This window comes from Meriones unguiculatus, chromosome 7, assembly GCF_030254825.1.
Source record: "Meriones unguiculatus strain TT.TT164.6M chromosome 7, Bangor_MerUng_6.1, whole genome shotgun sequence".
In the NCBI taxonomy this organism is placed as follows: Eukaryota; Metazoa; Chordata; class Mammalia; order Rodentia; family Muridae; genus Meriones; species Meriones unguiculatus.
The window spans coordinates 109,590,186-109,616,685 of NC_083355.1; the positions used below are offsets into that span (position 1 = coordinate 109,590,186).

A 26,500-nucleotide genomic window follows, 5' to 3' on the forward strand; every position below is an offset into this window, starting at 1 on the left:
TAATTCAATAAGGAACATCAGAAACACACAGACACTCCAGGAGTTGGAACACATCAAGCTGTACACTGGGACTTCAGCAAAGCACACACCACTCTTACACAGGCCTTAGAAAGACAACGGTTAGTGTGGCATTTCTTAGGAGAACATGAAGCAGAACTTAACGCAACTCATGAGCTTCTCTATGGAATGAAAACCCCTGAAGACCACTTCAGGCTACCACAGCTTAACTGTTTACACTGCATTAAATAAAAACATTAAAACGAAAAAGAAAAGATAAAAAGACACAAAGTGGACAGACCATAACTTTATTGGCTACAATTATTAAAAAGAAAAACAAAAACAAAAGAAAACAAAAAACCAACTAAAGGTAACTGTGATCCATAAGGTGCTGACTGCAGATCTGCAGTATGGTAGCTGTGTGCACGAACTATGTTTCTTTAAAAAGCTGCAGCATGTGATGGCCTTAATTTATTGTCAGTGGAACTATCAGTCTGACTGCGTTAGTCATTTCCCTTTATTTACAGAAGAAAAGGCAGACTTGTCCTTCCCATTTCCCTCTGCACCTTTGCTATGGAACCAGCAGCCCAGGCCAATCCTGGGGTCATCTATGAACATTTAAACTGTCTGAGGTTGTTCTCCAAAGAAAAACAGACAAGGAAAATAGTAACGATTAAAATAATATACACAAGTTAGTGTGAGGTGATCATTTTCCCTGCTAGTGGACAGCACACGGTCTCCACGCCAGACATACAACTTTTACAATCATTTTAACTGTTCTTGGTCTTAAACATACCTTTAAAATGTCTCATGTACAATATAAAATACAAAATTTATTGAGAAATAATTAAATTCCAGAAAAGTAGTCAGGAGGTGGGAAACTATAGGTTCTTGAATGTTGTAAAGTTAAGTGCAGAGGAGACACGCAAAACCTGAGTGGCGCTGCAGACACAACGTTGGCTAAGGAGAACGGAGGCTTAACTCGGGGTCTGAAATGAAGGAGCCAAGGCATCGGTTTGCTAGTACAAGTTTGTGTAGAAGGATCAGGTCAAGGATCAGGATCAGGTCAATCACCGAGCAAGGGACATTTTCAAACCAATGCACCCTAAGAGCAAACCGGGTGGGTTTTTGACTGTTCTCTGCACTCTGCAGCCACTGTCTGGAGGCTGCTGGTGAGTGACTACACAGGAACGGAACGGGAGTACCAAGCTGGCCTCAAGTCTGCTAACTAGACAGCGTGTCTACATCTTTCTGAGGGTGGGGTACTGCCAAGGAAACAAAAACATCAGTATTTGTAAGGATCTTTAAAACATCAGTATTTTAAGTATTTTTAAGGGGTGTTAGATAAGAGGTCATTCTAAATTTAATCATTTGACATAATATAAGTGGAAAAAAAAAGAAATGTAACCAAAACATTTTAAAAGCATAATTAAGTGTTCAGTCAACAAATTTCTGTCATGCTTTCACTTTACAGAGAGAAAAAATGCCACAGACAAAATAATATTTAAGTTGTGCAATTATAGGACATGCTGTAGGCACTACAGCATGCTCTCAAATCAGCAAGGTGCAAGCACATCTCCTCCCCTGGGTTAAGCAGGAGTCCCTGGAAGCCAGGAGGCGTGTGCTGGACACTGAGAGGACGCCCCAACACTGCAGTGCCTGACGAGCTCCCATGCAGCCCCAGACAGGCTTCCCCGTCTCGGGTGCTGGCCATCCTCTCTTCCTCCTGCTACACTGGCAGAGGAGGCACACAAAGTCATCAGTTAAGGGAACAGAGCAACTTTTCTCTGGAATGCAAAGCCTGGAGGAGGAAGTCCCCAACACAAAAGCATTCCTGACTAGCGCATCTGTCTAACTCATACATTTTTTCAACTTGGTCTCTGGGTAAATCGCAGAATGCTTTAAATTGTGAGTCAAATTAATTATCAGGTACTTTTTTATCCAACAAGAGAAAAGAAAAAGAAAACAGTCCAAGTTTACTGTTGATAAAATATTGAGTAATGGCAGAAAATTTGAACCCTGAGAATGGATGATCTAATCATTTCCAACTCCGAACTTTTTAATATTAACAAAAAAATACTCTCCTTATGGTTACAAAATATATTGAGGCATTTTTCTCCCACCAGGAACCAAACTGTGAAACAATCTGATTTCGGTGCTAGGATGCGCGAGCATCCCAGGACGTAAGTGCAGTCACAATGCAGAGAATCAGGTAGTTTATAAGTTACCAAGGGACTGTGATAGGACAACAAACTCCACCTCCCCAAATCCCACTCTACCTTACTGTCTGACTGTACAAGTTACAGCTACAACATTCAAAAGATCACCTGGTTTGAACTTGCCATGTCTTGCATTAAGGTTTGTGTGTACAAAGGGGAATGGGGTGTTTTAAATCAAACAGACAACTACAATCTCAAACTAGAATTAAATATTTAAAATGAATCACCCAAATTAATTTCACAAAAAAAAAATCACTTAATAATTTAGATCCCAACTTAAGTTTAAAATGAGTGCCAACAAATAATCCTGGGGAAGTTCATATCCCCTTTGCTTGGGGTTCCTTAGAGAGCAGGGCTGACAGCTTCTGTGTATTCACACATACGGGCGTCTCCTGCATGTGGATGGTGCACAGTGAGACCAATGGTGATTTACACCTAAGTGCAGCATTACACAAAGCATCAGCCTCAGAAGGATGTGTGGGAAGGAGGAGCCACCCTGGCTCAGCTTGCTGAAAGTTCAAGCATAACAGGGCAAATTGCAGCAAACCTCTACTGTATGTCGGTGGGAGGGCATGACCAACCCATATAGCATTTTTAAAATGTAAATTAAGAGGTATTATAGTCACAGTGCAAAAAATTAAAAACTTCAAGCATGATACATAAACATAGCACCAACTGGGAAAATGCAGGCAAAGGGAGGGAAACCGAGGTGTGTGAGTGAAGAGTGCCTATGAGTCTAACAAGAACCTGCAGCAAATGCCTGAACAGCTCTAGTTTCATTTATTCTGAGATGGAACTAGTGACCTAGTTTATCTAAATTATTGACTTCCACCCAGCTGTGTCAGTACCAGCAGACTCCGCCCCAATGCTGACGTCATGGTACTGACAGCACAGCTTTGGTGCTCTGGCAACTGGGGACACGGACAGGAGCAGGAAAAGGCGCCCTCTCCACTGCCGCAGATGAGCCTCAGCTCCAGCACAAACCTGTAGCATCTCTAGGTGTACTGCATCGCAGTGGCATTTTGTTAGAACAGCCGGCTGGGCAAGCATTTCTACCACCAGGCCCACCTGGCAGGAAGTTCTGAGGAAAATTGGGCATCTAGCCATATAGTCTATCTATTAATGATGCTTTAAAAATCTACACTACTCACTCTGGCTTTTAGACTGTCTTCACTACAGGTGTGACAGAAGTCCTGGCTGCAATCGTTCCGTTACAAATGCCCTAGTGAGCTGTCACCCCATCTCATCCAATGCATAAGATAAAGGGAAGGTGAAATAATCTGTTCCCAAAAGACCAGAAAGAAAATTATCAAGTCTATTTTTAAGGCAAGAACCCTCTATGCAGCACTATGAGGCATCAAAAAACCTGGCCGTGACTCAACAGCCAACACTGACTCAAAATCTGTCCCTTGCGACAAAGCGCAACAGTGAGTGCCCTGCCCCTGTCCCCCCAAGCAGTGGTGCTTGTGTCAGACTTCATTCTGTCGGGCTTGACAGCTGCTGCAGAACAGGCGCTGGTGTGGAGGATGCGAGCTCAGAACTTTACCAGCTCTGGGGGCTGTCAGAGGGTTATGCTCCATGGCCTCTGAACACCAAGCAAAGTCCACAAATTAAGCACGAAAACCAAACCAAAGCAACAACAACAACAACAAAAACCTGTCAAAATGATTTCAAAAACTTGCTAAATGCTGGCATTAAAGCACTCTTGTGGTTTAAACAAAGCAGAAGTGAGGAAAGAAGACAAGATTGTGTTTGCGCAAAAAACTAAAACTACAATTAGTTCCAAAAAGTTTATACACATATTAAATGTTTTATTCTGTTATCTATCTCATTATCAAACTTTAAATTCTGCCTTCAATTTTTCTGCTCCGTCAATGTGAGTCATCCCTTGCGGCGTGTTCCTGTGGTTCGGGCCCACTGCCTTGCCGCCCGAGCGTCTGGAAGCTTCAGCTGTTAGGAACCTGAGGCTGGTTGGCTTTGAGGCTGCGCAGCGCCCTTCTTGCTGCAGCCGACTTTGCAATCCTGTAGCTCCGGCCGACACCTTTAAATTTCCCCTTTCCCACCACTTCCACGGTGACTCTCACCTTCCCATCGTAAGTTCTCTCCGCTGGGCTGCAAAAACCCAGACAGTTTAAATTAGAAGTTAGAGGCATTTGTTATTACTGTCAGTCAGCACCATTGGCCCTCTCAGGCTGAGTCCCTCCTACGAGCTGACCCTGCACTAGGCTTTATACACACTGTCAACACAGGCAGCTCTTTCCTCTTTCATTCAGTGTCACTTTATAAAAACAGAAAAGAATGGTCAATCAGACGAAAAATGGAAACTGGGTCACGGCATGTCCGTGCAGACGCTCTCAGAGTCAGTGGTTATGGTTTCCTGAGAACTCATTTGCAGTTACATTAGTTTTCCATATACATTCCCTGCTTACCTAAACTTGGCGGTTTCTGGTTCCATCTCGAGCAATTCTCTCACTGGAGAACGGGGCACATTTGCAGAAAACTTTTCTATAATTAAAATGAAAGAGTATATAATGTGACTAAAGACCCCAGAAGCATTTTAAATACTGTTCTCACATACACCAAGAAGAAAAGCCAGCACTGTACCTATTAGCGGCCGCATCATTGGATAGTACACCTGCCAGACCACCTCTAGAGACATGCCACTGTCCATATAAATGGCACCAGCGAGAGACTCAAAAATGTCGCCCATGGCCTTGGGGACTTCGATATCCTCTTCTTTCTCCTCATCTTCCTCGGATCTCCTAAGCTATTGAAGAGAAGTGACTCGTCAGAAAAAAGGGCACTTTCAAAGGCTATCCACAGACTAGCTTCTCTTAGCTGTCTTTTATTATTCAACAAGAGTAATCAATACCCATGGCACGCCTGCCTCATGGCAGTGGGTATTCCAAAGCCCCCTTAGCAAAACCAAAAAGTTACAAGTAACCGATGCCCAGCAAAGGGAAAAAGTACTTGTAAGTTAGAACAGAACTTAGTGTAACAGCATAGAATTAGAAGTGAAATGTTGTCAAAGCCACCTGTAACCAAATAACCACCTTTCTTGGAACAGGCTTCCTCAGCACTAAGCACGAGCTGCAGTGTGAGGATGAGGCTAGAGACTGGTGCTTTTGGGGCAGAGAAATCCTTTCTGAAGCCCTTTCCCTCCACGCTCCCTGTCACTGAAACATGAACATATACTTAGGATGATACTCGGCTCCATGGAATAGAACCAGAATTTTTCAATGCAACAATCCTATCCCTGGCAATAACTCACTACCTGCATATACAAGCCTATGTATCACACTCACTCAGTGAATGTCCTTTAACTATCCCTTTAGAAGGATCATTTAAAGAAACGAGCCATCTCAAGACGAGTGTGTGACAAGCCATAATGCCAGCTGGTACTCAGAGCTGCACAGCACAGTGAGTGAAAAAGCAGACAGTGTGCAGACCTCCAGCCTCTTTATATGCATTAAGTCTGGATACATTAGCAACAGTAAACCCCCAAATGCTAACACTGGCTACGTGAGGACCACATGACTTGACAACTTCAATTTTCTTTTTTTGTTTACTTGTATTTTCAACAACAGCAAAGCACAAACTATTGTGGAAGAGAACAAAGGAAAAGAGAATATTTTAGTTTATACATAAATTATTAAATATATGCAAATGCTGACTTCTATCAGATGCTCATTACTTATATCCCATGGCTCTGGGATATAAATAAAATTTTAAACCTGGCAGGTTAATGCTCTCTTTTTACAGCTATGGAAGCTGAGGCCCAGAAAGACAAACTTCCTTAAGAAAAATAGCTCAGTGGGGTGTGGTAGCACACCCCTATAATCCCAGCACTCTGGGAAGCAGAGGCAGGCATATCTCTGTGTGTTCCAGGCCAGCCTGGCTACACAGAGAGACCCTGTCCCAGAAAGAGAAAGAGAAAGAGAGAAAAAAAAAATGCAGTTAGAAAAACCTGTTGATACAAAACAAAGGGCAGTAAAAGAATGAAGAGAAACTGGCAGAGCTAATAAGTTTCACTGGCATCAAAGGAGAACTTTAAATTTAGTAAACTCCTCAAACTTACAGCTTAAATATTTATAAAGAATGAAACTAGGAATGGGTCCCTTGTTATTTCCATGCTGGCTGAGCTCTGGCTATGAGTGCTAACAAAGGCAGATTTTTGGGAGCATAAGCCCTAGCTTCTGCCCGAGACTCAATATTCCTATAGAAAGACCCAAAGTATTCTCTAACGGTTTGAAGCAATTGCAGAAGAGATGGCAAAAATTAAAAAAAAGAACAGTGAGCTAAGAATAAATGCCTCTGAGTACCATCCCTTCCTACAGAGCACTGCAGCATGCACACATTGGGCCAAGCAGCACCAACAGCAGCAGATGCTTCCCAGCACCCACAGCTTACAAACTTCCATGTGTTTTCCAGTAAGAGCTCCCACTTCAAACAATACAAGTATATACTTGGGAGGCTTACCTGAGATGCTACCAAACATTTCTGACCCACTTAGAAAACATAAGAGGATCATCCTGTAATGTAGAGAGATGAAGGCCACTTTGGGACAAGGGAGGGGGTGCACTTCTACAACTTTCTATGCCTGCTGTAGGAGCCTCACTGAAGTAACTGAAAAACCAGGCTCCTTGCCTGAATGACTACTTGGTCCACAGAGTGGGCAGCCAAGTCTCAAAGGCCTACCTGAGTGAGGCAAGCCATTCTCAGTTCTGCTTAGACATCAGGCAGCATGTGGGCACCCTGGCCCTGGCCTGAACGATCCCTCTGGACAGCCAGGAGTCAGGGCTCAAACTGCCCAAATTCGCAGTTGGCTGCTTCCCTCAGCACCAAGTCCATAGTTTAATCAGCACTAACCTCAGAGTCCATCCCTTGCATCTCATTCTTCTCGAGCTGAAACTGCACAAAGTCATCAATAACATGGAAGAGCTCAGGAGAGACAGCTTTAAAGTACTTGTGGTAGTCATACTTCACAGCCAATGATGCAAAGATGGTGTTGTTGACCAGGGCAGAGCGCAGGTCAGTCAGGACTCCTGGGGAATGCTGCCGCGGGTCTTCATAAAGGTGCTTGGTTATGAGGTAGTCCAAAATCGCATCTCCCAGGAATTCTAAGCGCTGGTAACAATCTGTGCAGAGATCCAAAGTGCAACGGTGAGCCTGCCTGAACATATGTACTTCTGCACACTGTCTGTGTGGGGGCTGACGGAAAAGTTGCAGTCCCAGTTTCCTTTTGAGACTTCTACTGAGAAACATTTTCATTTACATTCCTCAATGAAATTATTGGACATACACTCACTAATACACCTGGAAGGTTTAACAGCAATTGAAAGCATGTTTCTTAAACATAAATTGAGTCATATAATCTTCTAGTGTCCAAATAATATGCTTGTTTTGGAGGGGGGAAAAAGCCACTTTCCCGATGCAATCCAAGTCAAAGCACCCCTTTCCTTGGACACTATACTAGTCAGGCACGCACTGGGCATCACTCCTGAGTCTTTAGCACATGCTGGTATCTCAGTAAAGCCACAAACTGGCACACATCCCTTCCATACAGTGCTGTCAAGGCAGTGAGTCACCCACTCTCTGCTATGATAGCATAATTCCTTAATGCTTCTGGGTTATATGTTACATGGGATAACATCACGGAAAACATGGCACTTCAACTCAAACTAGACACACTGAACCTTACACAAAACAAGGGACGGAGAAAGAGTTGAGTGCTAGGGTACAAAAAGGGTTGCTTGTCAGAATGAAAAAAGCCACCAATGCTGACCAACACCTTGATTTCCTCAGAGCCATCAACAGAGTCCACTGAGCCAAGAAAATTGAGGCTGGAGCAGAAGTGACCTATTCTACAGAGTATGCAGAGGGTGAAGAGGCAAGAAGACACAAGCTAGGCTGGAATCTAGGTTTCCAGCAATGTAAGGAACCACACCTCTTCCTCTCTACAAAGAAAATCAGGCTTTAGTTTGGACCATCACTTTCAGGGATTATATTTTGTAAACAGCCTTAACCTACAGGGCTTTTACTGTCCAAACTCTACACTTTTTATTTTGCTTTGCTATGCTTGATTTTCTTAAGCAGAAAGCAAAATGTCAGCTTTATCTGGGCTCATAAGCTGAAGTTAACTGGTTCTGGAGACTTACTCTCTTAGGTATCAGGAGACTATTACATCAAGCAGGAGAAAAACACTGCACAACGGGAAGTTAACGAGCCCTTCCCGTAGAATGATTCTGTTTAATCTTCTCATCTTGAGATTTAAAGAGACACGAAGAAAGGTGCCTTTTTGTCTAGGAGCAACAAAAGGATGTGGAAATACATCCCAAATTTATGAGTAAATCATGAAGCTAAAGAAATGGATGAGCCTAAGAAAGGTATTTAGGTAGGTTAAGATGAGAAACAGCAAAACCCCCAACCTTCAGTTTCTAAGCATGCATCACGTGAAATGCCATGTATGAGAGGATATAGCAGCCACACTCCAACTGTCATGATCACCAAACATTCTTCCTCCCCAGCAGACGGGGAATAGAAGAGTTCCTCCCCAGCCACACATACTGAGTGCTAAGACTCCATGCACAGATCTTATTTGTACAAGGCTAGAACAATGCACTAGACATGAAGTCTCCTCCTGGGGGACAGGAGTGTGGCCCAAGGGCTCCTTACCGGTGATCGTGTTGTAGTGGTAAGAGGCATGTGTAAAAGCCTGCAGAAGGTAAGCCTTATTCTTGAAACTGTAGTTGATTTTCTTCTCGAAATTTTCAAACCCAGATATCAGGTGGTTCAGGGTTTTCTCTGCATCTGGATGGTCAAACATACACCGTGGCGGGATCTTCAAGGAGCCGTACTCCAAGTCTTTCCCCGCAGAGGAGCGCGGGCCAGCTGCAGCAGTGGCACAGCTCTCTGAAAGGCTCTTTTGTTGGCTGCTTAAGTTCTCCTGAGCAGGGTACAGGGCCTTTTCCCGGCTGGTCCTTTTGATGACTGGGAGCACCTTCAGCCCCAGCGAACAGAGGAAAAGCTGAGCAGCCCTCTCACCGCAGCTGGTTAAATAGCAGCCCAGCAGGGCCTCCACACAATCTGCAATGCTTTTGTCAGCAATGCACTGCTCCGTGTGCAAGTCGTAAGAAATGGACTGCTTGCCTGTGTCAACGCCACAGTTTTCTTCTGATGGATTCCAGAAACCTACCACAAAGTCATCCTCTTCAACGGCTTTGCTAGGATCCAGATAGCACATGGCATCCCAAGAGCTGTAGTCAAAATCCTCAAGGTCTGAGGAAAACGGCATGCTGCCTAAGGAGGACTTTTTGGGCATTTTCCATTCATATGCAGAATCAGAAGTTGAAAAAGGAGAAAGAGAGATTTTCCTCACAAAGGCTCCTGACCCCATTAGCATGCTGTCTATAAACTGGATGTGCTCCTGGTCGTACTCCAGGAAGTCATCTTCATAGTCAGCCTCCTCCTTGGGAGTCCTCCACGTCAGCTCCTCCTCCTCCTCACAATCCTCACCCAGTTTGCCATTAGCTAGCAAGCAGTCTTTTGTCTGAAACGGGGACGGGGAAGGAGGAGAGATAGAGCTGTTTTTAAAAGGGTTTGAAACTCAATAAAAGCAAGGGTTATGGATAATTTCAAATGACAACCACAAATACTGAAAGGCAACTTTTAAAAATCATGGCCATTTGTTTTCAATTAACATAAAATAAGTTATTTAATCATATAAACAAAGTCAAACCTTCTCTTTGAATGTTCATTTTCTCAGTTATAAAATGACCTTTATCCAGTATAAATCTGTAAGTGAAGAATTCTGAACACGGATAAAGTTAAAATTGATGTCCACCATGCAAAACAACCGAGAAGCCTAATTCTGCAAGGACAGAAGAGACCTCTTGTGCCAATCAGAGGCCTTCCACTTAGCTAACAGTTTGAAACCAACTGATTTTCAAACCAACAAAATGAAATTCCAGATATAGAAAGAGCATTATCTTTTCAATTAAGAGCATGATATAAAAACAGCCAAAATTATTTCTAAAAACCTTTACCATTAAAAACTACAGGAGGGTTTTATAACACTTTCTCTCTCTACTTCCACTTCATCAAAAAAAATTTGCCACAAAGTAAAACTAAACTACTTTGCTTAAAAAAATAACTGTAATCACTGAGAGAGGGTATGAATTTGGGAAATTATTCTTTCGCCCTCTATTCTGAGCTGTGGTACTCAGTCCAACAGATCATAGCAGACTGACAAAATAGAAGAAAATTCAGGCTAACACGGAACATAACAATCCCATTTCTGTCAAAAATCTTTTCTAATTCCAATTTCTTTGGCAAAAGCTAGTTTGTGAATGACAACCTTAATAATAGACTGTGATTTGGCAGTGGCGTAATCTTTCTGTGATGCTAAGAAGATGCCTAATCTTTGCTATGCCATTAGCACAAATTCACACCTGCACAGCTACTACCACTTTAAAACATAGGCCAGTAAGCTTCAACTTTGGTTAGAAAAACTTTCCAGAGTATTCTGACAAAACAGCTTCAAACTATTCCCGAGTGATTTTTAAAATAGCCATACATTTCATTTTAAACCAGATTCAAAAGAGATAGAAACTCTGCATTTGCCTGAAAAAATAATAGTGAATCTAGCTATGTAATAGCATGGAATCTACTAAAAGATACACCAAAAACCCCTTTGAAAAATAAAAACACCAAACTATCAACAGGGATGGCTTAGAGATTAAAAATACTGGCTGTTCTTGCCAGACAACCTGGATTCTGTTCCCAGCAGCAACCTGGTAGTTTATAAGCATTTGTAACAGCAGTTGCAGGTAGCCCAACACCCTCTTCTGGCCTCCGCAGGTACCAGCATCTTCAAGATTGTACATGTAAGCAAAACACTAAACAAGGCAAATCTTAGGAAACTATATCTTGTCAAAATCTTTCTACTTTTCCAAGATAACATGAGAGGCTTTGACTACTGTCTGTTTCTATTTGTTTGTTTGAGACAAAATCTTACTGTGCAGGCTTGGGTGGCCTGGAACCCACTGTGTAAATGAAGCTAACCTCAACTTAGATCTACCTGCCTCTCCCAGGTAAGGGGAACAAAAACATGCATCACCAAACCAGCTATTATTTGGGTCTTAAGACAAAATGGGCCAAATTTAAATTATCCAGCCCAAGCTTTTAAATTGCATAAATCTTTGTATTTCTGTAACATGGCTGCCTTCCAGTGATCCTGGGCTGACTTTTTGTACCCCTGGCACCATGTACACTCTTCATCTTCACAAGGAGGGGCTATACTTCAAAAATGCTCTCCAAAGCTCAAGAAGCATTTGAAGAGTACGCATGCATCTCTTGGCAGTATAATCTACCTGAGCTGCCCTTACTCTCTCTTCCAGGAGGCATTCAGAGATGGAGGTGAGTCTCAGGGGCAGAAGGAACTGGAAGGGCACAAGCCAAAACCATTCTGTGACCCTCCCAGTAAGTGATTAAAGTAAAGCATCAGATGAAGGCCTGAGCAATATCTTAGTGCATTCTAGGAAAGGAAGTGTTGAGTCAGCAGAGAAGGACAGGAAACAGAAGTCCACATTGTAACATGTAACTCAGGAAAGCCCCACCTGTCACTGCTACCTAAAGGATCAAATACACAGACAGGCCTGCTGAGCTGTTTTCACAGAAGTAAAGTACTTTTTTTAAAGTTCAAATCTACATACTTTTCTACTAAGGTGTGTGTATGTGTGTGTACAGTCTAAATAACATGTCATCCTCAGACCTAATGTGCATTAAAATCCTCTTAATGCTTTTCCAGCTCAGCTGCACTTCTGTGGTGAGTCAGCTCCTACTTGAGTTACAAATACACTCAGCAAACAGGCGTCAGAGCAGACTCACAGACCATGCCACCTGAAGATGCTTAGGACTTATTGGGGCAAAAACATCAGAAACAAAGCATGAAGAAGATGCTATTTAGAAACCTGTAAAAGAAATGGTGTTATCGTTATCAGCATGAAGTAAAAATGAAGCAACACAAGTCCATTTATCATCAATGCAAAATAAATCTGGCAAGTAGAGTTCTGAACACATGGCACTGTCAAAGTACAAGACAGCTCTCTCCCAGTCACAAGCACAGGGCACACAGGCCTCCAGCTGCCCCCTGGTGGCTTTGAGACAAGACAAAGAAAGCTGCAGCTACTAAAGAGATGAGTCTTAACTCAATGGCAAGGCTTAATTGTTTTACACTACACTGCAAACTTCCCATATGGCAATCTGTTGTCCAGTTGGCAAGGGGAAAATTCCAAGCTAGCCCTGCACTGCACAGCTAGTTTGCGGTGAGCTGAATTCTTCTAGACACAGCCTGGAGGTCACAGGTCACTGAAAAGTCACTTCAACAAATGGGTAAGGAGACAATGTAACACGAGAATAAAGGAATCCCGGGGGGGGGGGGGTCTGATTTTATTTTTAAGTGGAAACATAACAAAATTGTATGCCTCTGGAATAGGGAGGTAACAGAAATTACAGTCCATCAAAACCGACACTATTTCTAAAGTCATAGATAGCCCACTGACACACCAAGTATCTACTATATGGTAAACGCACAGCAGAAAGAAAACAACGAAAACAAAACTCCTCAGTTCAACAGAAACAAAAATGCTTCATGCTGAGCGCTTACCATTTCATCCTTTTCCCATTTTTCGGCGTTACTTTTGTCTTGGTTTACCACATAACCGGGAGGAAGCCAATTCACAGGAGGATCAAATATCGACACTACCATGCGGCTGGGCAGCCCCTTCTTCTTGCCAAGGCGATACAGGTTACAGTTGCTGACCTTCGGCAGAAAAGAGTCACAAACAGTTACACATGACCACAAATGGTCATGGATGAAAAACACAGCACACCAATACATTTTATGCCAATGTTTTTGTATTGCACAAATGTTCACCAATTATAAGGACTACACAGTTATAACAACAAGTCTAAACTTCCAAGTACTGGATATCCATCACAGTCGTCAAATAAATATTTAACACAAAATGAAGTCTACAAAAACCAATGTATACAAATTCTTTTCATTATGAATGAGTCAAAGAAAGAGTTCAATTTCAAAATTTTAAAGCACAGACTGATGATATGAAAGGCAAGGTGACAAGTAAAACTGGGAGCAGAAGATGTCAAGACGCTGGAACTCAAGATGTCATGATGTTCTTAATGAGTAATACTATAAGGTAAGAACTGTCACTGTACAAAATAATTTTGTTATCTCTGGAATCTAAGCACTAATATGACTCCAATCCTAACATTCTCAAATACTGTTCTTTTGTTGTGGGTAGCATTCAAGGCACTGGCGTAAGAGATGCTAAAGAACATTTGCTGTACAGTACATCACTGGTGCAGCTTTATTTTATATCTTTTATATCTTTCTTCTAGCCCATTTACTTTTCCTAATGGCTCTCCCACCTCCCTAACTTACGTAAAACATGAATGTTTGACTAGTTTTCACTTGCAGACTACGGTCTAGCACCAATCTCATTTTCAGTTTCTAAAACCTTACTGGAATACTTCAGGAGCTCTTTCCATGTAACTTAAGTACTACTTAGCCAGCATCTGGTTCCCATGATGAGCACTGACTAGGCAGTCTAGAGAAAGCACGCAAAGCAACAGAAATGCAGTCCTTGCAATGTGTACAGACTGGCAGACAGTTCTGCTTGGAACCATCATGTGCCATGGAGCCAATGAACATAAATGCTGGCTTCCTTTCCCATGCTACCCAAGAGGAAGAAGGCAATAAGGACCCACAGGAGGAAAACATTCCAAGTGAAGAGAAATGCTCAGTGGAATGGAAAAGATACAACTAAGGACTTGGTGTGAGGCAAACTCAAGACAGAGAGAACCAGCAGGTGGCAATGAAGAAGACTGCAGGGAGGGATAGCTTGAGCAAAGAGAGTGAGCTATGCAGTGAGCACAAAGCTTGTGTTAAGAGTGGCAAGCAGAGCCTGGTACGGGTCTGCCTGCAAGAGCACGCTAAACATACCTTGACACCAGGAAGAGGAAACAATAATTTTTTTTTCTGCAGGAAATCAAGTCAAAAGACTCTGAACAGATGAATAGACGAAGTTTTGAAATATAGTAGTACCCTTCTTACTTAATAGGGTCTGGTATTCTGGCTTTAAACGCCTTCACTGACTGTGATCTTCCTGTAAGTAGCCCTGAGAGCTTCCTTGATATCTTCCTCACAACACCTGTCACTGCCCACTACTGACAAGCTGGCACAGTTGTCAGGGCATCCATCACACTGGTGGCCTAAGCACACTGGGAAGGCAGCCAGCAGGTGTGTGGCCTCTAGTCTCAGACACACTCTCCTAAATATCTAGGACTAGTGAATGACCTGACACAAGCTAATCCCACTGTCTGGCATCAGTTTCTTCATCTGCAACAAGGTGGCACATCTAACTACAAGAAGGCTGCAGAGAAGAGCAAGTGCCATTCATAACATGTTCACAAGTCTGGTGTTCAGAAGCAAGCTGATAGGACTGTGGCAGGCGAGAGGCTCTTAGTCACACTGTCTGCTTGATTCCAGCTCTGCCATCTACTGCAATGTGTTATCAGTTAAGTTAACCTCTCCTGTCTCACTGTCTTTGCCTATCAAATGGGGATATAAAAACATGCACCTCTCTAGGTTGTAAGAAAAGTTAAATTAGCTCATGTATTTCTCTCTATACCTCTACATATACATCCTCTTAAAGGGGCTAGAGTACAGTCTAGTAGAATAAGCAGTTTGCTGAAGAAAAATGATTGTTTCTTCTGAAATTACCACTTACCTCAGTCCTTTCCTTTTAGCCATTTTTGTTCTGTTTTTGGCTTGACTGAGCTCTTCAGCCTACACTGTATCCAGTGCCACACTAGTCTCTTTAATGAGTGCTTTAGTAACAGTAACATCCCCTTGATCAAACTTCCTCTCAGGTAAATCTACAGCATGCACACCAAACACAACCTCCTCCTCCTCTGCCAAATTCTCTGCATGCAGTTAGGCCTCCTCTCTTCCATCCTCCCTCAGCTAGTTTCTCAGTCCCCACTGTCACTGCCTTTCTCTACTGACTGCTACCACTCTCTGCAGAGCATTAGCTTCAGTTTGCACTATAAGGTTTCCCCATGAATACCTTCTCTGAAACACAAGTGACAGTCCATCCTTCTCAGTGTTAGGTCATTGGCAGTTTTGCAAATATCAGGGTTCTGCTTTGTATTTTATGACCATTTAAATATTTTACCTTAATTACTGTTCTTCTACACTAAGCTTGTGAACTTGAACTAAGGTTGGAAACCGATATCAATGGGTAAAGGTTTGCTCTGCAAGCATGAACACCTGAGTTTGGATCCCTGGCACCAAAATAAAAGCCAGGGGGAGAGGTACTATCTATAATCCCAATGCTGGTGGAGGCAACCACACAAGACAGGCAGGACCCCAGGGGCCTGCTGACTAGTCTAGCTGTATCAGTGAACTCCAAGCTCTGAGAGAGGCCCTACCTCAAAAAGTAAGGCGGAAACTGATAGACACCTCAAATATACCTTGCACACTTGTACACATATGCACACACATAATTACACACATATGCTATGTAGGAAAATAAAAACGTACTTTTCCACAGGACTGTGGAACAAACTGCTCAGAACTATGGTAGCAACCCTGTCTACACTGGGTGAAGTCTGAAGCTCACCCCTGGCCTGGCTCCCTGAAATACGGAAGGAGTGCAACTCTTGGGACCATACCGTACTCACATGCACACAGCTGTCTACAGCACTCTCCTCACCAAAAGCTGAACACCCGAGGCTGAAGCACAAGCCCCTGAGCAGTAAATTTCCACCCCATCAGGGTCTAAGAGTTCCACACATTTGCACAAAGAGGTTTCTTTAAACTGAATTTCTATTAACAGAGAATGTCAACACCACAGCCTGGCTGTACCATTAGTATACTTAGGTCAGCTACTGGGCAACGCCCCCATGGGCTTAGCTGGCTGACCTAATGAGTCAGAATGAGTAGCAGCTGCACTGACTCATGGAGAAATCTCCATAAGTAACCTGTCCCACTATCAGGCACACTGAAGAAGCAACAACTCAGAATAAGAATTGTGCCTTACCTTTTTGCTTCTCATATATGAAAGGCGGCCCTCATGAGCATCAGGGTAAGTGCAAAACAGGTATGTGGTGATAGCATGCTTTAAAAAGGAGTCTCCAAGCATCTCAAGCCGCTCCAGGTTAAACCCATCACTAGCATTGGACAGTGTCAAAGCCTGAAGAATCAGTCCAGGATTGGGGCCAAGAGTCCTTGAGGAGTACCCAACAGAAGGGCTCTGCTCAGAATCCATCCTGTCCTTGGGTGCTTTAACAGCATTTATCATGGCAGGCATCATGGACACCGCGGGGCTTCCATCTGAGGTAGATGTGTTAACGTTTCCATCAAGGTATTTATTACTCAGTAGAGTACATTCATTGCTGGGCTTGGGCTGGTTCTCATAATTGTATAAATTCTGAATGGGATATGAGGTAGTTGGTTGTACAGGTATTTCCTGCTTGAAGTAATTCAGCTGATTTCCTTGGCAAAAGTCTCTGTTAACTAAATCATAACTGCCATTGGCAAGATTTTTATTGTAAGAAAGACCATTAATTGCTGTAAGATCCGTTGAAACTTCAATTTGGAGCTTCCCAGGTGACTCGGCAGGTAACCTTTTGCAGTTCACAGACATTTGGTCATGGTTTTCTAAGGAGGTTCTAGTAGCACCTTGATGTGCAGCATTTTCAGGGACTACAATTGTGCTGTGCTTACAGTAATTATCATTTTCAGCCAACGAGGAGTTACAAGTTGAGATGAAAGATTTGCTATCAATAGATTTTTTCCACCCGAAGTCTAAATTAGGGTATCTGCAAAGACATTTTTATAGCTTTCTATCATTCCTCCAAAGGGTAAGCTAAGAACAGCAGCACTGTGAGTTAAAAATAAACAAAGAACGCAACTCTAAAAAATCCTAAGAAGAAAAACACATTTCCAAGCTTAAATGAACATGGCGAGGACATGCCTGGGACTCTGCACATAACTCAGCTTACTGCTTTACCTCTGCTTATGCACCCAAAGCAGAACTGACTGAGAGGATCCAAGATGGAGGCTGCTGCTAGAGCTGGAATCACTGACTTAGTGGCTCACCACAAGCTTTCTGCTTAACTAAGTGAATAGCTTCAAGTAACTTACAAAGTCTTACAAAGTGTCAACTTCTGCTCTTGGAAATGTGGTCAATACATCTTACCTCAGGATGGGTCACAGAATCTGTAGTTTAAACTGGTGTTCCACACTGTATCAAGTACTCAACTATTAAAACTGATTAGTATTCACATTATTATGTTACAGTTCTTTCAATCCCTAGAAACCATCTATATAACCCAAATTAATTTGAGTGACTAAGTCAAAAATTTCATTGGTATACAGAACTTGACTAACATGAAAAAAATGATAAAGAATAAGCAGAGCTGCTGTTTACTAACATGTAATTCGTTTTTGAGACAGATGCTTAAACTGTTTTCACCCTCATTTCAGCATCACCACTCAAGAAGAAATTATTCTGTCTCAGGAGCTTGTCTCTCTAACTTGAAAAGAACAAAGGGCTCAGTGTCCCAGTCTGCCACTCAAGGAACAAGCAGCAGTTTCTTTTCAAGTGTTAAATGTCCACATCTTCTTTTTCATCTCTTAGAAACTGTAAGAAAAATACAATTTTAACTTAATTCCATTTTGTAACAAATTAAATTTCTGGCCAGCAACACAGGCATACCTAAAATCCGCAGGAAGTGATCTGACTCCCACACCAGCATCGCTGGCCGTCTGAGCTCTTAGTTCCTCTGCAGTCAGAAGGCAGTGAAGGCGATAAAGGATGCTGGGGAGACAAACTGCTTTTCTCCACAGTGATGCTGGGATTGGATGTATAGCACAGAGTTCCGGAACCAGTATCTTTGAGTAAGAAAAAAACAAGCTGATAAATATAAAGCATATACAAATAATTAAAAAACAAACAAACAAACAAAAAAAACCGCAACTGTACTATGGGGTAATAATAAAAAAAAAAAAATCACAAATGCTAGTAATATCTAACTTTTGAAAATAATCCTTATGCCTAAACAGGATTTATGAGGGTGACTCCATAATGAATCAATGAAACAAGGGTAACAGCAAAACTCAATTTTTACCAATAAGGATGTTCAAAATAGTTTTAATACTCATGGTGACCACCCAGAAATTCACAAGTCATTGCTATCTTGATAATATGTTATTGAGTGCTCAAGAAAAAAAAAATTGTGTCATGTTTGAGCAGGTTATATTTATGTACATACATCTATGTATATAGCAACAATTAATAAAAAAGGAGGGACATGAATTTGAAAGAGGGAATTGCCCTGGCAGGTAGGCCTTGCCAGCACACAGAGGAAAAGGATCCAGGCAGTCCTGATGGGACCTGATAGGCCAGGGTCAGACAGTAGGGAAGGAGGACTTCCTCAGTGGACTAGGGGAGAAGGATAGGGGAGGAGAGAGAGGGAGGATGGAACCGGGAGCAGATGAGGGAGGGGACTATGACTGGGATACAAAGTGAATAAACAGTAAGTAAATAAGTAAATAAATAATAATACTAAAAGAGAGAAAAGAGGGGTACATGGGAATGCTTAGAGAAAGGAGAGAGGAGAATGATCTAATTACACTATAACCTCCAAAGATAAAAGAACCAATTTAAAAAATATTAGGTCATGCTAGTAACAACTCATTACCTGTTTGTTCTGCAGACTTTCCCATTTGGCTTTCCTCTTTTCAGCACTGCTCAAAGGAAGTGCTTTCCCCTTCTGATTCAAATGCCGAGGTGTCAAAAGGTTAAGTCTACAAAAATTTCAGAACAATTTTACCAAATAAGCAAATGAAAGTCCACCCTCACAGTGGCTGGAATTCCAACTTTGGTATGCCTACAAATTGCCTAAGGAGCTCATTCAGCACAGTCTTCTACAACCCAGGCAAGTCTTTGTGCAAAGGGTCTCTTGATCTCAGAGTACATGAGTGGGGAGAGGCACGGCCACCCTTCAGCACACGTGGCCCTGACCCCTAGAAAGCAAGCCTCCTGTGCAACCGAGGGCCACCTCTGCAGCTCTTACCTGGAAGAGGTGTGGTCAACATCCAGCAGCGGCTGGTTGAGATTGGTCAGGTCAAGGTTATACTTTGTTTTATAATATTCTGCAAAGGTTTCATACTCAGGGGAAGGAAATTTACTGAGTGGGGTAAGATCAGTGTACACATCAGCTACATAAAATCGATGAGGCTGATCAAAATTGCGGTATCTGAAAATAAAGAAAATTAATCAAGTTGCCTTTCGTGTAAATCAACTGTCTTCAAAATACAATTGTTTTAACATGGAAAAACAGTTCATTAAGAATTCAAAGAGTTAAATGTAGATGACATTAATAAAAATTTAAATTCCAAAAATATATTTCAAGAGTTTGACAATAAAAACTATACTTCAATCAAATAAAAACAGGCTCTCTATTTTCCCCTCTTGTTCTTCTTCTAAATGTCTTTCCTTTGACAGTATGAAAAGCTAAATGGTTCCTTCAAGTATGTTTCATCAATACAATCAAAATAGAAAACTTAACATCCAACATAGAGTAAATTCTTTGCAAACGAGTACTGTTAAATACAAGGTACCCATACATAAGATGTATTATGTTACTACTTATGCTAGTGATAGTCTAGAGAAATCTTTAAGATGGGACTTTCAGGTTGGAGAGTTAAAAAGTGAAGGCAAAGGGCATGAATATGCATGAATATAAACCAAAGTCAATTAATCAGCATTCTAATTCTCTGTAAAGTATTCTGACTAATATATTGCCTTATGGCTCCATTCCCTAACTTTCTGCTAAGTGGTGCTCTTCCCATCCTCAACAGGCTTAGTGACAATAATTCTCTTGGAAGCTTAAGGCACAAACACTGTTCTCATGAAATTCTCAAGTAAGATTTTGGAGTTAAAAAAAATAAAGACTTTTCTAAAAGGCTATCAATATTATTTGCATAAGAAATAATACTTTTCACAAAGTAAATCCTTTTACCTGCAATGTTCTGTTTTTAATGACATGAACTGGAAAGATGCCTTTATCTTAGCTAGCTCTCCATGCTGGTGTGATTACCTATACCCACAACTGTATGAATAAGCACACCTTTGAAAGCAGTTACTACTGCTATTTTGTTTCCCATTGAAACACCTACCTTGGAATGATAACTGCATCTTGGTAATCTTCTAATTTAAAAACAAACGGTGTTTCTTTTGAGTACTTAGTGCTGGGAATGCCTATACGAGCTTCAGACTTCTCAATATCCTCCATGAATTTAAAGTCAATGTCCAAAGTGCTGGAGTCATTAACTTAATTAAGGAAGAAAAAGATTCTTTAGCATGTTAAGCCCAACACAGGTAAGAGTCCTACTTATGGTATACTAACTATTTAAGGTACACTAGCTCTCCAAGTAAAGAGTATTCACAGGATTCACCAGCTACAGCAAACAAACACTGAAAAGCAGGCTCCTTCTTACCAACATTAAGAGGTAGAACACAGTATGCTGACTCAGCGCCGGTAGGTTTAAACTCTAGGGCAGGCTTTTCAAGCCGAAGAATATGTGAGAATATATACTGGTGGAGTCTTGTAATCAGCTCAAGCATTTGTTGAGACAATGTGAAACCAGACTTCTTCAGCTCAATGGATATGGTGACCTCTCCAGAGCGTGTATACACAGGAAAGTGAGGAATCTTAGCCAAAAAAGAACAAAGCACCTTCAGTCAACAGGTATTGTATTGCATTAGTTTACTCAATCTCTAGGTCCCAAGTGGTGCTTTTAACAGATATGGTGAAGGGTTTACCTGAGGTATGGGTTTGGCTGTCAGGATCCCAAAGCATCGTGTGGTGTCCTCAGGGGGGTAGAGCTTCCGCCTCCTGAAGTTGAGCTCATCGGGGAGGGGAGTAGTTAAGACCATTCCTATCACATACAGGTAACAGGGCTGATCAGGTCTGGGGTAACTCTCCCTCAAGCACTCTGGAATCTAGAGTTGGAAAGAAGATTTAAGCATCAGGCTCAAGTACAAATAGCCTTTGTTCTAGACACTGACAAGAAAAGGTATTTCTCCCTGTAAAAGAAAGCAGCAGCAGCAGCAGCTCAACAGGCCCGGTGGGAAGGCTTCTGGGAAGTTAGCTCTGCTCTGGGCTCCGCACGGGCCTAAGTTTGCCTCTGCTGCAACGCACTATTCACTACAGCTCCACGGAGTATCCAGTGTGTAAAATGGTCTTTTTAATCTATCTCTTTTGACTGAAAAACATTTTTATACACGGGTTTTCAAACTTTTACTCACCACAGAGTATCAGAAAGTAAAAGTAGACCAGCTTTTAATACTGTGTATAACCCCATCACTCAAGATACGCTATGTGGGGGGCTGGAGAGATGACCCAGAGGTTAAAAGCACTAGTTGTACTTCCAAAGATCCTGAGTTCGACTCCCAGCAACCACATGGTGGCTCATAATCATCTATATTGAGATCTGGTACCCTCTTCTGGCATGTAGGCAGTACACTGTATAAATAATAAATAAATAAAATACTAAAAAAAGATATGCTATGTGATTTCTAAAACAATTTTATTAAAAACAAAACTACCTTTTTCACTGTATAAGTCACACTGTCTCAGAACTAGGGAGGAAAATTTATCTTTTCAGCACAAACAGAATCACATAACATAGACTGAGTTGAAGTATATGTGTAAAATAGAGAGGAAGGGAGAGGAAGGGATGGAAAGAAAAGGAACCTATTTTCACTTCAGTTACTATAATCTTTCACAAATCGGTGTTATTGCCTTTATTTATTTGACAGAGAGAGAGATAGAGACAGAGAATGTGTATGTGTGTGACGGCACATGTGCAATACATGCTTGTGGCAATCAAAGAATAACCTGTCAGAGCCAGCACTCTGGCTCTAGTATAATTTTACAGCTCTCATGAGCTGTAAATGACATTGCCTCAGATTTTCTGAGCTTTCAGTTTTAACAGACTCGTGGATAGGGTCCTACAACTCTGAGATTCACTGGCACACAGCACTGGTAGTTGTTATACCTCTGGCTAAGAGGCAGTTCTGATTACAGAGGAGGCAAAACCGGTTGCTCAAGTAGGCAACAAGGCAGACCATGTGTCTCAGGAGACATCACCAATGGCATTTACCAACAACAAAAGTGAGTATGAGGGAGGAAAAACTTTACACAAAAATGGGTAACATTGAGGATTAGAAAAAAAGTATGATTTTTAAAACTTGAAAAATGTTTAGCTGGGGCACTTAAAGTAAAAAAACTGCAAAAACAAAATAAGAACCATGTATTTAGGTGAAGATGAAACACAAGGAAAGTTTGCTTTTCTTTGGAACCTTTAAAAATATTAGTATTTTAAAAGATCAACATTCTGTCAAGCATGAGATGCTGGAGCATCAGCAGTGTGGCAGGCGCTGCTCTGAAGGGACCTCTGTGTACTCCCCGCACAGCCTCCTCCACCTTCAGATGCACCTGCTCACCTCACCATGTGAGTCACCGCTCTAAACAGTAAGGACCAATTAGCTAGAATCAAACCACTAAAATAAGCAAGTTTGTCTTTTCAAATGAAGTGAGCGAGTAGAATTTGATAGCTGCCTTGGAGTCCTTTGGAAAGGCATGACAAAACCAACAATAAACCCCAGAAACACTGAAGGTCAAATAAAAAGGGAACGCTGGAGATACTGTGAATCAGAGGAACAAACTAAGACCTACAGTTGGGCCATGTTACAGGGATCAGGGAAAACATATCTGAGCAAATGAATTTAGGCCTTGGGGTAGCAAGAAATAAAATCAGAAAGGCTGATTTTCATTCAATTCTAACACTAACTGCTTTGGGGTAGCACTGCCTTCGCTTTGTGGATCCTGGTCTTCCTGGGACGCTGGTCTCCTCTTCATCATGTAAGTCAAGCTCTTCTTCATATTTAACAGTCTCTTTCCCAACGGGCATCAAATGTTCATCCAGTTCACCTAAGACATTTAAAAGAGCTTACATCATCAAACTAAATTTTGCCTAATGAGTAAGTAATCTAAGATAGTACTATACTGAGGAACCAAGCGAAAGAGTGACAGCAATTAAAGCCCCTTTGCCTTCAAAACATAAAAGAGGAGGCTCAGCAGCTAAGAGCTCTGACTACTCTTAGAGAGGACCTGGGTTCATTTCTCACCACCCACATGATGACTCATATCCATATGTAATTATAGTTCCAGGGGATCTGATGCCTTCATCTGTTCTCCAGATACCAGGTACACACATGGTGCAAAGACACAAATGCAGGCAAAACATGCATGTACATAAAATAAATAAATCTTAGAAACAATATAAAAGTAATAGCAGGTAAAACTTTAGAGGATCTATCTTCACATTCGTATGTTTAGCCTGAGCAAGCCTGCAAATTCTAAGACCCCAAAAGTAAGATAGCAACATGCCATCCTTAAACATCCCTTTTAAACACAAGCCTTTTCTATTTTAAAGGATTATTTTCTTCACTCTCAGTCTAACCTGAGAGTCTAACACATTAACTACACATGTAGCAGGCTCAGACTCCAATAGTTAGAGCATTCTTATGTATTTAGAAAAAAATCAATAACAGAAGCATAAAAGCGGCAGTTTTTACAGTGAAGCTGTAAAAGTCAAGAGGTCTGAGTTACAGAAAATGCATATTAAACCCACCGAGGAATAGCAAAAGCAGAAGTCTATGCTTTGACAAGCTCCAAAAACCTGCAGAAGTCTCTGTGTGCTTCTGCTGTACAATTTTGTCACTTTTTGGACTCCCATACATTTTTCCAAACATGTTTACCTACCAATTTTGTGCAGTTTTTCACAGCAAATGAGAGCTACCACTCTTTCAGCCAATCGTACACAGCCCATTGGTGGACCCTGAAAAGAACAACAGAACATTTTCTAGCTTCAGCTTCCCAAACCACCACCAACAGTCCTGGAACCACTGATGCCCTACTTGCCAGAACCAAGTACTTTAGTTTGAAAATAACACGTTTTCAAAACTTCTAGCTGTTTGTTGTTGTTGTTGCTTTTGTTTTGTTTTCCAAATTTTGGTGGTGCTGGGATGAAATCTAGGGTCTTACACATACGACGCAAGGGCTCTACCACCAAGCTATGAGAAATACCCATCTTTTAAACCATGTCCAGTCAAAAATGAATTTATAACTAAGATGTTACAATTTCAAGTAAATGTTCATTTTCATAAAATTTTAAAGTATTCTTTTCATTAGTCGACAGATACGCAACAAAAAGATAAAGACATTAGAACCTAGCTATGGTGTCTATAATATAGAACAGCCTTTCTGAGGATTTGAAGTTCCTCATTTTGGAACAACTGCAAATTGGAACCAAATTGGAACAACTGTATTGGAACCAAGGAAACAGTATTAGTTACAAAACGCAGATTTCAGCCAGAGCAGCTGAACTACATTTAATGAATTCTGTGTCACTGCATGCAAAGCCACAGCTGATTTCTCAAAACAAAAAAAACAAAAACAAAAATTAATAAGAGCCTGAAAGGAACTTCCAGAGGTCATCTGGCAAGTTCCAAGAGTTTGTAGGGGATAGTCTGTAAAAAACCTGAGCGTAGAGCTGACTGTGTCACTTACAAATGATTTTTCAAAGTATAGACTTTTAAAACAAATTTTTAACTTGGATGTCTTAGAGAAGCTGGACAAGCCCTAGTGGCATACATACTTCAACCCAAGTCAGGTCTTTGTCTTAACTTACAACAATGGAGGCTCGAAGAGGTGAGTTAATCGGAAGATAAAGAGTTGAATAAAATGTACCATCAGGCAATTCTCGGGTTCTACATTTGGGAGCTAGATGCGTAAACGGATCACTTGGTAATCGAGCACAGTATCTGTGAAGAAAAGAATTCTGAAGCTGAATCTACAAATGAGAAACTGACAGAAAACTGTCTCACAAGTCAAAAGTCTCCTGTTGGGCTGCCATTCGCACACGGAATGTTCTTTGTTGCTCTTGACCTTGAATAAGACAGAACTGGGCACTAAAAATGGATGTGTGTAACTAGGAAACGACATTGTTTAATATTATTTCAGTTAAAACCGAAGCTTGCATTGAAAAGGCCAGCCTGCGCCTGGTGCTGTGTGCGACCCTGCACAGCAGAGAGTAGTGCACAACGGGAGTGCATACTAGTGCTAGTTCCCTCGCCATCTTGTACTTGTCAACAGGCACAGCAGGTATGAGAAAGCATCAGGACAGCCTAGGGTTGAACCAAGAAGGTATCAGAACCAGAAGCTCCATGAGTGGTAGCACAAAATGGTGGCAGAGCAGGAAGCAGGCCCAGAGAAAGCTGGTCCAAGGAAAAGGGCTTTGGGAGGGTCAGCACACTCGCAGGGGAAGACCTGGGTAGCTAGGGTGTTCTAAAGACAAGAGAGGCCAGCTGACAGGCAGGCTGAGCACATACATCACACCTGAGGACAGTGGATCAGACTTCTCACCACAGGAAGAGGGAAGTGCAAGGAAAAAAGGAAATCTAGAACGACCCTGAGCCACAGTGAAAATGGGGGCAGTAGAAGCAAGGGATGAGACAGCAATGCAGATGCGAATGTGCGCACATGACATACAGAAGTAAGTAGAGGCCTGGCTCTGCCTACAAAGAGGCCTGGCAGCAGACGGCCCAGTGCCTGCTGAGGGTATAGCTCATTCCCACAAGTCCATTTCGTAACACTATCATCATTCACTCTCCACTAACAGAAAATAGGATCCCACAGAAAACAGACACAATTAAAACAGGCAAAGAACATATTTCACTTTAAATTTTTGTATTGTGTGGTGCTGAATTTTCCATTAGCAATTAAGTGTAATTATTATGAATTAATTTGGACTTCACCATAATATATTTTTTTCCTGAGTTGTTAACATTGCTAAGAACTTAGAAAAACAGTTACAGGCCAAGTTTATATATCAAGATAAATCTCATTTAAGGGTAAAACAAAGGAGCAAATGTAAGATTTTATTTACTTTTTTACTTGAAAACTATTTTAGACTTTAAAATGCTATCAGAGTAAGAGAAAATTCTCATCCATCCTTCACCTAGACAAACCATTCAAGTTTCACAAAAATAGTCTTTGGAGTCAAAGCAATGTTTTCTAGGACCAGAGGTCACACCAGGCTGTCACATTTTCCTATCTTTGAT

At 41.6% G+C, this 26,500-nt stretch overlaps 1 protein-coding gene across 3 annotated transcripts in view; it reads right to left on the minus strand.

The window, feature by feature from the left end:
• Nucleotides 1-289: 289 nt before the first annotated feature.
• The window catches only part of Dicer1 (dicer 1, ribonuclease III), a 69,697-nt gene continuing 43,486 nt past the window's right edge, over nt 290-26,500 (minus strand). For all 3 annotated transcript variants that reach the window (XM_021647014.2, XM_021647013.2, XM_021647015.2), the window contains 16 exons: nt 25,069-25,201; nt 24,141-24,216; nt 23,167-23,306; nt 21,134-21,313; nt 20,809-21,022; nt 20,488-20,641; nt 19,383-19,565; nt 19,008-19,113; nt 18,023-18,198; nt 16,343-17,123; nt 12,883-13,038; nt 8,892-9,765; nt 7,086-7,354; nt 4,821-4,983; nt 4,646-4,721; nt 290-4,328 (listed from right to left, as the gene is read on the minus strand). In XM_021647014.2, the coding sequence (XP_021502689.1) occupies nt 4,163-4,328; nt 4,646-4,721; nt 4,821-4,983; nt 7,086-7,354; nt 8,892-9,765; nt 12,883-13,038; nt 16,343-17,123; nt 18,023-18,198; nt 19,008-19,113; nt 19,383-19,565; nt 20,488-20,641; nt 20,809-21,022; nt 21,134-21,313; nt 23,167-23,306; nt 24,141-24,216; nt 25,069-25,201 (3,847 nt within the window). In that variant the 3' untranslated portion in view covers nt 290-4,162. The remainder of the gene's footprint in view (nt 4,329-4,645; nt 4,722-4,820; nt 4,984-7,085; nt 7,355-8,891; nt 9,766-12,882; nt 13,039-16,342; nt 17,124-18,022; nt 18,199-19,007; nt 19,114-19,382; nt 19,566-20,487; nt 20,642-20,808; nt 21,023-21,133; nt 21,314-23,166; nt 23,307-24,140; nt 24,217-25,068; nt 25,202-26,500) is intronic.